At 43.0% G+C, this 13,151-nt stretch overlaps 1 protein-coding gene across 8 annotated transcripts in view; it reads right to left on the reverse strand.

Annotated features, from left to right (window-relative positions):
• Positions 1-13,151, reverse strand: part of LOC140489417 (CCR4-NOT transcription complex subunit 3-like) — an 86,564-nt gene that overhangs the window by 36,430 nt on the left and 36,983 nt on the right. For 7 of the 8 annotated variants that reach the window (XM_072588951.1, XM_072588953.1, XM_072588952.1 and 4 more), the window contains 4 exons: positions 7,987-8,054; positions 6,140-6,207; positions 3,838-3,912; positions 206-295 (listed from right to left, as the gene is read on the reverse strand). In XM_072588951.1, the coding sequence (XP_072445052.1) occupies positions 206-295; positions 3,838-3,912; positions 6,140-6,207; positions 7,987-8,011 (258 nt within the window). In that variant the 5' untranslated portion in view covers positions 8,012-8,054. Of the gene's footprint in view, positions 1-205; positions 296-3,837; positions 3,913-6,139; positions 6,208-7,986; positions 8,055-13,151 lie in introns of those variants that run through there. The other variant, XM_072588954.1, reaches the window with a different exon arrangement.

Below are 13,151 nucleotides of genomic sequence, written 5' to 3' on the forward strand. Positions count from 1 at the left end.
ATGCCTTACTGTTTGATGCATAAACAAAGTCACAGTAAAGCAACACAAAGACTTGCCAGAAAATGCCCTGACCACCTGCAGTGGAGTAAGGACATGCTGTTGTACAGAACACATGATGTGAGTGTGGTACAGAACGGTGTCAGAGGTACTCCAAATGATGCGATAGAGCAAACAGGCACTGCAAAGTGCAGCAATGGTACATTACCGTTTCAATTAACTTTCGGTTTTCTTGTAGCTGCCTCTTGTCTTTGATTTCGTTGGAGGCCACCCATGTCTTTATTTGGTCTCGCAACCTCTGCAGACAGAACAGAACAAAGTTAAACCACTGGTAGGGAGACAATGATATTAAACTTGCTGCCCTTGTATTCAAACTTACAACAGACTGATCCAAGGTGCTTTCAAGAAATGGAAAGTCTGTAAATGCACTGCATCAAGACTTTAAAGCTGAACAGAAAAATCAGATGAGAATGGTCTAACCCTGAGGATTCCTGGGATAACTATTCTGTACTGGAAGGACTACCTAAAAGTTTCCTTATTTGTATTTTTGTTTGAATGCCAATAATTTCCACTGTGTGCTATTTTTAGCAAATGCATTAACACATTCACAAATATTTCTGTGGTACAGTTTCAATGATGCCAGCATCTCATTTTGTTTTAATGTAGATATTCAACACTCACCTTGAGTTGAATTAGAGATTAAAAAAGCAGGATTTAAAGTTACAAAAACTATTTTCATAATATCAGATTCTTTTCCAATCTGTGTAAACTGACTTTAAGAGGCAGCATTTATTTCAAATAGGTTCAAACTTAGAAAAAGGTTAATTCAAACTTTACATTTTTAGTAAAGTTATATAAGAAAATACAACCAGATCAATGATTTGGTATGGACTGTAAATTAATTATTCATTTTACTACCTTTGAAAGCTTATCTAGTCAATAACTTACCTGTTTATTAAATCCATTTCCAATTCAATTTTAATCCCCCAAAGTAACTGGCCTTGTCACCCAGAGGCTGCAGAAGTGTGTGTGTGAGACCTCCAAAGCTGCAGATGCAGCACCTCAGCACAACTCATCAGCCTCTGATACACACAAAGGCAATGAGTCCAAGAGAATCATAGAATGTTGAGAGGCTGCTCTGTTGTGTCATAATTCACTAATTCTGACAAAGGTCAAGCAATTCATACTCTCACTAGAAGCTTGATTCTCTGCTACACTCTAAGAAAGGAACCCCTTTTATGATCTATCTAGCTGTTTGTCCCATTGTTGAGTCCTCCTACTCAGCCTTTAATTTTACTCATTAGTAACATGTGGTGTAACATGTGGTGTAACATGATGGCATCTTTACATTGTGGCAGAAAACTAAGAAGCCAATGCTAGAAAATGAAGTATATGTCACACTTAAAGAAGACTTTAACCGTACCAGCTCATCATCCGTCTCTACCATTTTTGTTGGAATTTTGCTTGCTGTGCTTGAAATAGCTGCTGAATTGACCGTAAATCTTTACCATAATTCATTGTATAAAGTGTGAGAATGATTTTGAATCTGCTGTCACTGAGCTGCAGCATAATTTAAAACTCCCCACATAAAAGCTGAAAGAGACGGGGGCATGAAGTGACAGTGACTACCCTTGAAACAAGGCAGCATTTGACCAAGTATGGCACCAAGGAATCAGGGGAAACTCTCTGCTTGTTGGTGTCATATCTAGCACAATGGAAGACAGTTGTGATTATTGGAGATCAAACATATCAGTTTCAAGACATTCTCATAATGCGCCTTGATTCAACCATCTTCAGCTACTGTGTCATTGACCTTTCCTCTGTCATTTTTCATTAGATGTTGTTCAACTCCATTAGTAAGGCCTCAGATACTGAAGCAGTTCATGTTTGAATGCAGCAAGACTTGACAACATTCAGGTATGGGCTAATAAATGGCAAATAACATTCATACCATACATGCGCTCGAGAATAGCCACCTCCAACAAGAGAGATTTAAAACATCTTCCTGATGATATTTCCATCACTGAATCCCCCAGCATCAACATTCTGGGGACTACTATTAACCGGGACTGAACTGGACCAGACATATAAATACTGTTACTACAAGAGAAGATCAGAGCTTGGAAATTCTGAAGTATTTCAGCATTGACTCCATAAAGCCTGTCCACCACCTACAAGACACAAATCAGGAATGTGATGGAATACTTTCTATTTACCTGGGTGTGTCCAGTTACCACAAAAAACTCAACAACACACAATGAGAAAACTTTCTGTTTGGTGCTGGGTCCACTACTTTTTGTCATTTACATAAATGATTTGGATGTGAGCATATGGGGTAGAGTTAGTAATTTTGCAGATGACACCAAAATTGGAGGCGTAGTGGACAGCGAAGAGGGTTACCTCAGATTACAACAGGATCTTGACCAGATGGGCTAATGGGGTAAGAAGTGGCAGATGGAGTTTACTTCAGATAAATGCAAGGTGCTGTGTTTTGGGAAATCAAATCTTAGCAGGACTTATACACTTCATGGTAAGGTCCTAGGGAGTGTTGCTGAACAAAGAGACCTTGGAGTGCAGGTTCATAGCTCCTTCAAAGTGGAGTCGCAGGTAGATAGGATAGTGAAGACGGCATTTGGTATGCTTTCTTTTATTGGTCGGAGTATTAAGTACAGGACTTGGGAGGTCATGTTGCGGCTGTACAAGACATTGGTTAGGCCACTGTTGGAATACTGCGTGCAATTCAGGTCTCCTTCCTATCGGAAAGATGTTGTGAAACTTGAAAGGATTCATTAAAGATTTACAAGGATGTTGCCAGGGTTGGAGGATTTGAGCTATAGGGAGAGGCTGAACAGGCTGGGGCTGTTTTCTCTGGAGCGTCGGAGGTTGAGGGGTGACCTTATTGAGGTTTACAAAATCATGAGGGGCATGGATAGGATAAATAGACAAAATCTTTTCCCTAGGGTTGGGGAGTCCAGAATTAGAGGGCATAGGTTTATGGTGAGAGGGAAAAGATGTAAAAGAGACCTAAGGGGAAACTTTTTCACACAGAGGGTGGTATGTGTATGGAATGAGCTGTCAGAGGAAAGGTGGACGCTGGTACAATTGCAACATTTAAAATACATTTGGATGGATATATGAATAGGAAGGGTTTTGAGGGATATGGGCTGGGTGCTGGCAGGTAAGACTAAATTGGGTTGGGATATCTGGTCGGCATGGATGGGTTGGACCAAAGGGTGTTTCCATGCTGTACTTCTCTATGACTCTATGATTGGCAGCCCAGCCACCCACTTAAACATTCACTGCCCTCACCACTGACACATAATGGCAGCAGTGTATACCACATACAGAATATACTGGAGTATTTCACTAAGGCACCTTCAACAGCATTATTCCAAACTCACAACCCTCTACCACATGGAAGGAAAGAGCAGCCAACACATGGGAAGACCATTACCTATAAGTTCCTCTCCAAACCACATGCATAACCCTTACTTGGAAATATATCATCATTCCTTTATTGTCACTGGATAATTATCCTGTACCTCTCTTCCTCAAAAATATCATGGGAATGCCCACACTTGCAATATTCAATTTGGCTGCTCAGTACCACTTTCTCAAGTGCATTATGGAAGATTATCAGAAGCTGGCCTCACCAGCAATGCCCTAAAGAATTTAAAAAGGTACCCAACTTTGGAGGTAATGAAACATTATTTTTACGAAGAGACAAGCTGTTTTGAAGCGATCAGCTGAATAAATGCAGTGACCTGCCTGCATATTACTCCTTCTGGTAGAGTCACGTCCTGTAAAATAAAAGCCTTCACTTTGGGCCCTTCCTCTCACCTGTAGTTTTTTAATTTCTTTCTTCAGGTCAGCTTCATATTTTTCCTTCTGATTTGCGTTCGCTGCACTGTGAACCTGTTTATAAGAAGATGCCGTTAAATGGGCACTGTTGTCACTGTTAACCAAACCCTTAATGGTATGTGTCACTAGTTCAGTATTTAGCTTTGCTCTGTGAAGTAGGAACAGCTAAATCGCATTTTGACAACCTAGATCAAGCCACCAAGACTCTGCTTACGGCAGATCACTGACTTTCTATCACAAAAGCATGAAACTGATCAATTCAGTTTCCTGTGTTTTAGTTTGTGCTAGATTTAGACATCATAAAAACTTCAACTGGTTATTTAAGAATTGTCTCTTCACTAATATTTAAGTTTTCCAGTTGAATTTCCTCCACAGTCAATTTCTGCGAACACCGCTCTTCTGTCTAAAACTCACATTGTGGATTCTTTAATTGACATGAAGCTATCAGACTGATAGTTTTAAAGCTCACGTGACTTGCATTGCATCAGAAGTCTTGAACTGTCTGTATCTGAATAGTTAATCACTCACTTTGCAAGCTAATGAAATGTTCAGCGGTATGAATTGATAATACACACTAAACAATACCACATTGTAACAGTGGTATGGTGGGTCAATTGTTAGCACTGCTGCCTCACAGCACAATGGATCTGGGTTCAAATCCACCCTCGGGTGACAGTCTGTGTGGAGTTGTACATTCTCCCCATGTCTGCGTGGGTCTCCACCAGGTGTTCCGCTTTCCTTCCAAAGTCTAAAGATGTGCAGGTTAGGTGGATTGGCCATGGGAAAATTGCCCATAGAGATGGGAAGGCTAAATAGATTAGGCATGGGAATTGCAGAGTTACAGGGATAGGGTAGGGGGGGTGGGTCTGGATGGATGCTGTTTGGAGGGTCAGTGTGGACTTGATAGGCCAAGTGGCCTGCTTCCACACTATAGAAATTCTAATATTCAATATCAGAATCCTCAAGCTCTCCATCACTGTCACTTACCTGCCATTAGTTTAGAGATTGTAGAGGTTTTCCTGATTCTATACAAGACAGGAGAGGATAAACTTAATTCTACATCAGGGAGTAACAGCATCTGTTGCTGGAAGGACATAAGCTTGGAAGCCTTAAAATAGTGAGTTTATGTAAAATTACTCAGATTGGTAAATGAAAATAAATTAGCCATGAAGTACAAACTCAACAAATTATACACGACTTAAAAAAAATGGAAAGAACCTCAGAATACCATCATACAAAACCATTAAGTTATAGCCACCGGTAACTGGGGAGCAGTTAGTTCTTACAATTTTGTGGCATCTACAATCATACAGCAGTTTCAAGAGAGGACTGAAATACCACAAACAGAATTTAATTTTAACAATTCAAATTATTCTTTCTGCCCTCAGATCTCATAATCTCACCGTCATCGGGTAAGGCCCCACACCATAATGTCAAGCCAGGTTGGAGAAGAGAAAAAGGGTGAAGCAAAAAGAATGAACAAAAAGAGCAGAGATTTAAGACAACTGAAAGAAAAGGAAGAAACAGAGATGAAGAAAACCTGGACTCACCAATAATGGTGTCCTTTGCCCTCAAAGCGCATTATTTGATCATCATAGGGCAACTGTCAAATCTAAAAGAGGTGAAGAACACCCTATATTCCTGGGAGTGTCTCCAGAAATTCTTGTCATCAATAATTTTTCCTTTGTCAAACTAAACTTGGTTGAATTATATACCAGCTTTTAGTTCTATATACTACCAAATTTTCTCTTTCTAGTCACACAAGAGATTCCTTCAAAAGTGGTAACACTTCCTTCTTCAGCCTTTTGTATCTAGTTTAGTTTCCTTAATAAAATAAAATCATAGGTGCAATGTTAATTCTTTCTGTTTTACAACAAAAAGCACAAATTGTACCCTGATGTTATGGGACAAGAATATCAGAAAATGCTGCTAACAAAGCCTGTGGTTTGTGTAAGCAATTAATTGTCAAAAATATTTATTAAATTTCAAAAATGATTGCTTCATGAAAGGACTCTTGAGAAACAGGGCCAAAAGTGCCTGCTGATGGCAAGAGATGACTGGATCAACAGATACAATTAGCTTTCCAGAAGAAATTTTGATTATTAGTTTTGCTGTTGAGACACACAAATATAAGAAATTACTAATTGTGAGATGTAAAACCTTTAATGGTTTGTTCTCAATCACGATAACAGAAAAGAAGCACATCCGCATGTGAATAACCTAGAGGGATCTGATCTCACCCTGCCGCAAAATGGAAGCAGCCAATTTTGACCAACTCTACCTTTTGCCAGATGTCTTCGAAGGTTTCTACACCCTCGCTGACTTTCTTCAGACAGCGGTCAATTTCCCCTGCATGACAGCAAATTGAAGTTGTTAACATTTCTTTTGAATTTCAGTATCCACTGTGAGCTCATATCGTTAATTATATTTTACATTAACCTTACAACTGATGGAAAAAAAATTAATAAAACAAAGAACTGTGAGGTATTAGTACTTGGAAATTCTAAAAGCAGCAAATGTTCAGCACAACATTGTGGGCCGAAGGGCCTGTTCTTTGCTGTATTGTTCTATGTTCTAAAGGAGAATTAACGCTTCGAGTCTGGTGACTTTACCTCTCATCAAGTGCTTAAAGGAAACTTTCAGATAAACCCCAGGTACACACAACCATGTTACGAATGCCCACTTTGCTTTCATCAAAGGAGAATGGACTTTTTCAAAGTTTAGATACACAGAAATATTCCACAGTATCCCAAAAACTAAAACTCTTATGCAAACCATGCTTTTCTTCACTGGAACACAAATAATTCTCACTTCCTCACTGCTCCTTTGTCTCAAAATCTCTGGGCCTTCATCCACACAACTCCATGCTCATAGTAACAGCAGCATTTCCTCACTGTCACCTCAATCCCGGCTCACTGTCTTTCACCCCCTCGTCACTGTTGCCGCACACCTGGATATGTCCCAGAGCCCTTGGATCCAACTGAAATCTTTGTTTTATTGATTTTTGAGAAGATTTGTAGATCATGTTGATGATAAGTATGTAAGTTAGCTCACTGAGCTTGAAGGTTTGTTTTCAGACATTTTGTCACCATACTAGGTAAGGTCATCCCTGAGAGTCTCCAGTGAAGCACCGGTGCTATGTCTTACCTCTCTATTTATAGGTCTTGGTTTCTTAAGGTGGGTGAAGTCATTTCTGGTTTTTTTTTCAAGGGAAGGTTGATAGGATCTAAAGTGATGTGTTTATTGATAGAATTCTGGTTAGAATGCCATGTCTCTAAGAATTTTTGTGCATGTCTCTGTTTCACCTGAAATAGGATGCGTGTGTTGTTCGAGTCAAAGTGGTGTCCTTCTTTGTCTGTATGTATAGAAACTAGTGATATGGGTCATGTCTTTTGGTGGTCAGTTGGTATTCATGTATCCTGGTGGCAAGTTTCCTGCTAGTTTGTTCGATGTAGTGTTTTGTCTGATGTAAATGACTTTAGCTTTGCTGGTAGTATCTAATGGATCCTTTCGGTTCATTAGTCACTGTTTAAGTGTGTTGGTAGGTTTGTGGGCTACCATTATGCCAAGGAGTCTGAGTAGTCTGGAAGTCATTTCCGATATGTCTTTGATGTAAAGTAATGTGGGTATAGGTTTTGGTTGCATTGAGTCTGCTTGTCTGAAAACAAAACAGAAATGACATCACCCACCTTAAGAAACCAAGACCTATAAGTACTCAGGTGGGACATACCACCAGCACTTTGCTGGAGACTCTCGCTGATGGTGTTATGCAGTATGGTGATGAAACGTCTGAAAACAAACCTTTAAGCTCAGCGAGCTAACTTACATACTTATCCCTGTTTTATGTTTACTGCAAAGACTACATTTGAGACTCAGGATTTAGTGTTTATAACAAAAATAGCAAGTGCTGGAAAATCTCAGCAGTTCTGGTAACATCTATTGGAAGAGAAATAGTTAACATTTTGAATCCGATATTATCCTCCTTCAGAAGTCAGCTATTCAACATGCAGATATGCAAACATATATACAAGATTTCAGATCAGAAGGACAAGAACCAGAATGACTACACTGACAATGTTAATTCCCTTCTTTCCCAAGAAAATACAATAATCCACACTGATATCTTACCCTGCAACTTCCTTTTATCAGCCATGACTGAACGACCAGTCAATGCCTTAAAACCATGCTCCAGAGCGCTGAAACAAATAAAACATTTGTAATTAGTGACCATGGAAAACATCATTAAAAAATAAGCATTAGGATTAAGCACACAGTAGAATTTTAAACAGACAGCCAATACACAAGGACTGTAAACAGACATAACCCAGACACAACTGTGACAGAGGCATAGTTCTGTGTAAGTATTAGATTGAACAATGTATCAGACTGTAACAAAGAGACAGCCCGACACACTGCAACATAGACACTAGAGGCCGACACTGTGCAATCAACGGACACTACAGGCTGACACTGCAACAGACACAATTCAACACACTAACTGAACACTGCAACAAGCACACAACATTGCAATTTGACACACAACATAGACACTGCATTATTTAAAAAGTAGGTGTTGCTTTATACAGCAGTTCATCTCTATAACAGACATCTCAAATATTCTCCCTGTGTCTGCATGGCTTTCCTCCAGGTGCGAGTGAGGACTGCAGATGCTGGAGATCAGAGCTGAACAATGTGTTGCTGGAAAAGCGCAGCAGGTCAGGCAGCATCCAAGGAACGAGAGAATTGACGTTTCAGGCATAAGCCCTTCTTCAGGAATGAAGGAGCTGTGCCAAGCAGGCTAAGATAAAAGGTAGGGAGGAGGGACTCAGGGGAGGGGCGTTGGGAATGCGATAGGTGGAAGGAAGTTAAGGTGAGGGTGATAGGCCGGAGAGGGGGTGGGGGCGGAGAGGTTGGGAAGAAGATTGCAGGTCAAGAAGGTGGTGCTGAGTCTGAGGATTGGGACTGAAATAAGGTGGGGGGAGGGGAAATGAGGAGCTGGAGAAATCTGCATTCATCCCTTGTGGTTGGAGGGTTCCGAGGTGGAAGGTGAGGCGCTCTTCCTCCAGGCGTCATGTTGCCATGTTCTGGTGATGGAGGAGGCCAAGGACCTGCATGTCCTTGGCGGAGTGGGAGGGGGAGTTAAAATGTTCAGCCACGAGGCGGTTGGGTTGGTTGGTCCGGGTGTCCCAGAGTGGGCGGCACGGTGGCACAGTGGTTAGCACTGCTGCCTCACAGTGCCAGAGACCCGGATTCAATTCCTGCCTCAGGCGACTGACTGTGTGGAGTTTGCATGTTCTCCCTGTGTCTGCGTGGGCTTCCTCCGGGTGCTCCGGTTTCCTCCCACAGTCCAAAGATGTGCAGGTCAGGTGAATTGGCCATCCTAAATTGCCCGTAGTGTAGGTAAGGGGTAGATGTAGGGGTATGGGTGGGTTGCGCCTCGGCGGGGCGGTGTGGACTTGTTGGGCCGAAGGGCCTGTTTCCACACTGTAAGTAATCTAATCAGGTGTTCTCTGAAACGTTCCGCAAGTAGGCGGCCAGTCTCCCCAAGGTAGAGGAGGCCACATCAGGTGCAGCAGATGCAGTAAATGATGTGTGTGGAGGTGCAAGTGAATTTGTGACGGATATGGAAGGATCCCTTGGGGCCTTGGAGGGAAGTGAGGGGGGAGGTGTGGGCACAAGTTTTGCATTTCTTACCTTTGCAGGGGAAGGTGCCAGGAGTGGAGGGTGGGTTGGTGGGGGGTGTGGACCTGACGAGGGAGTCGCGGAGGGAGTGGTCTTTCCGGAATGCTGATAGGGGAGGGGAGGGAAAGATATCCTTGGTGGTGAGGTCTGTTTGGAGGTGGCGGAAATGACGAAGGATGATACGATGTATCTGGAGGTTGGTGGGTTGGAAGGTGAGGACCAGTGGGGTTCTGTCCTGGTGGCGATTGGAGGGGCGGGGTTCAAGGGCGGAGGAGCGGGAAGTGGGAAATGTGGTGGAGAGCATCGTCAACAATGTCTGAGGGGAAATTGTGGGCTTTGAAGAAGGAGGCCATCTGGGTTGTTCGGTATTGGAATTGGTCCTCCTGGGAGCAGATGCGGCGGAGGCGAAGGAATTGGGAATATGGGATGGCGTTTTTACAGGGGACAGGGTGGGAGGTGTAATCTAGGTAGCTGTGGGAGTTAGTTGGTTTATAGTAAATGTTCGTGGGAGCACGATGTTGTTCAGAGTGAGGACCAGTTCAGTCAGTCTTGTTCACGAGGAGGTTGAACAGTTCATCCACTTTACTAACACCTTCCACCCCGACCTCAAATTTACCTGGACGGTCTCAGACTCCTCCCTCCCCTTCCTAGACCTCTCTATTTCTATCTCGGGCGACCGACTTAACAGGGACATTTACTATAAACAACCAACTCCCACAGCTACCTAGATTACAGCTCCTCCCACCCTGCCCCCTATAAAAACGCCATGCCATGTTCTCAATTCCTTCGCCTCCGCTGCATCTGCTCCCAGAAGGACCAATTCCAATACCGAACAGCCCAGATGGCCTCCTTCTTCAAAGACCGCAATTTCCCCCCAGATGTGGTCGACGATGCTCTCCACTGCATCTCCTCCACTTCCCGCTCCTCCACCCTTGAACCCCACCCCTCCAATCACCACAAGGACAGAACCCCACAACCCCACCAACCTCCAGATACATCATATCATCCTTCGTCATTTCCGCCACCTCCAAACAGACCCCACCACCAGGGATATCTTTCCCTCCTCTCCCCTGTCAGCGTTACGGAAAGACCACTCCCTCCGCGACTCCCTTGTCAGGTCCACACCTCCCACCAACCCAACCTCCACTCCCGGCACCTTCCCCTGCAACTGCAAGAAATGCAAGACATGCGCCCACACATCCCCCCAAGGCCCCAAGGCATCCTTTCATATCCGTCACAAATTCACCTGCACCTCCACACACATCATTTACTGCATCCGCTGCAACCGATGTGGCCTCCTCTACATTGGGGAGACAGGCCGCCTACTTGCAGAACGTTTCAGAGAACACCTCTGGGACACCCGCACCAACCAACCCACCCACCCCGTGGCTGAACACTTTAACTCCCCCTCCCACTCCACGAAGGACATGCAGGTCCTTGGCCTTCTCCATCGCCAGACCATGGCAACACGACGCCTGGAGGAAGAGTGCCCCACCTTCCACCTCGGAACCCTCCAACCACAAGGGATGAATGCAGATTTCTCCAGCTTCCTCATTTCCCCTCCCCCCAACTTATTTCAGTCCCAACACTCGGACTCAGCACCGCCTTCTTGACCTGCAATCTTCTTCCTGACCTCTCCGCCCCCACCCCCTCTCCGGCCTATCACCCTCACCTTAACCACCTTCCACCTATTGCATTCCCAATGCTCCTCCCCAAAGTCCCTCCTCCCTACCTTTTATCTTAAGCCTGCTTGGCACAGCTTCCTCATTCCTGAAGAAGGGCTTGTGCCCGAAACGTCGATTCTGCTGCTCCTTGGAGGCTGCCTGACCTGCTGCACATTTCCAGCACTTTCCTCCAGGTGCTCCAGTTTCCTCCCGCAATACATAAAGATGTTCAGGTCAGGTGAATTGTCCACGCTAAATTGCCTATAGTGTGAGATGCATTATTCGGGGGTAAATATAGGGTAGGGAAGTAGGTCTTGTTGGGTCATTCTTCGGAGGGTTGGTGTGGAGCTGTTGGGCTGAAGGGCCTGTTTCATTTCTGTAGGGAATCTATTCTAATCTAATCTAATCACTGCAAAAAGTGATTGTCAATTGAGCAAATACTGCAACACGTTGCAAATCATACAGGTGCTCACTGAGGGAACAACATTGGTCAAGTCAGCATGAGAACACCCTGACCATCTTCAAACTATTTTTTAAGACTTTCACATTCACCAAAATCACCAGAGAAGGAAGACAAGAACTTAGCAATGTATCAGGTCCCAGCTCAGGTTATTTGTCTGAATCTTCGAGCAGGGCTTTAACGTACAACCTCCAGCCTCACAGACATGAGTTCTACCACTTAAACACTGTGATATTCCATTGGGATGCCTGCCATGATTCGATGAAAACAGGAGTTAGTGGGGAGATTACATTTAGGGAAACATATTACACAATGGCATTGATTGGAAGAGATTTTCAATCAGATATATGCTAACAGAAAAAAGATTTAACATGTTTGGTATTGATGTACAAATCAGAAGCACTATAACACTGGTCTATAAAGGAAAGCTGCGTGAGAGATGACTCTGAAAGTACACGTATAGGTTTTCATCTCATGCAGAGCATGATTGCCTAAAACTGGAAGGGGAGGGAATAAACAGAAGGATGCTGTCTCCTGGGATTTGGTAATCAATCCAGGGAATCAACTGCATCATAAACCTGGAATATGATGCGACCTGAGCCTCCTTAATTGATTTTTTTCGAACTTTTACAATGACTTTCATCTAAATCCTGCAACTGAACAAGAGCATTGACTTCCTGCCAAGTGACTAATACTTTTATCATTCATTCCCTTTGTCCTTCAGTTACGTTTACACTATAAATGCTGAGTAAATCTCAGTTATGTTGCACAGCATCATAACATATGTTGCAGTTATTTCCAGAGCATCTTGAATAGTTACAAGCTTTTATAATTTTCATAGAATGACCACAGTAAAGAAAAATAGGCCACTTATCCTCTCTGCGAAGAGTTACCCACCTAATCCCCATTATCATGTCCTTTATCTGTAGCTCTGTAAATAACTTATCCAGATAATTGTCAAATTCTTTCTTAAAAACCAGAATTAATACTGCATTTACCACTGTGATAGACAATGCATTCCAGATCCTACCAAATATTATACATATTTGACACGTGTACAGTACCATGTACATGAGTCAAATCCAATTGCAGGTCCTACTGAGACCTTGAGTTTCTCCAGCAATTTCTGTTTTTGATTCAGGTCTTCATCCACAGTTCTTCATTTTATTGCCGGTCCCTTTTGTTGTTCATAAGCAACAGCCTGGTTCAATTAGCCCACAAGTGCAAAATCAAAACCCAAAATACAACATGCACTGCTGGATGTGATTCTGCATTTTGGCTGCGTTTGCTGAGTAGTCCGGAATGTGCTAACAATCTATTTAGACAACTAGTTGAGCTCATAACATAATTTATTTACACTTCTGGAAGTGACATATATTCTCAAGGAATATGTTCTCAACTTGCAATTTCTGTGAGAATTACCTGGGAGCTTGAGGAACATGTTGCTTTCTCCGTGGCAACATCTGAGCCAATCGCTGTCAGGCTAT

Source organism: Chiloscyllium punctatum, chromosome 18 (assembly GCF_047496795.1).
Source record: "Chiloscyllium punctatum isolate Juve2018m chromosome 18, sChiPun1.3, whole genome shotgun sequence".
Classification (NCBI taxonomy): Eukaryota; Metazoa; Chordata; class Chondrichthyes; order Orectolobiformes; family Hemiscylliidae; genus Chiloscyllium; species Chiloscyllium punctatum.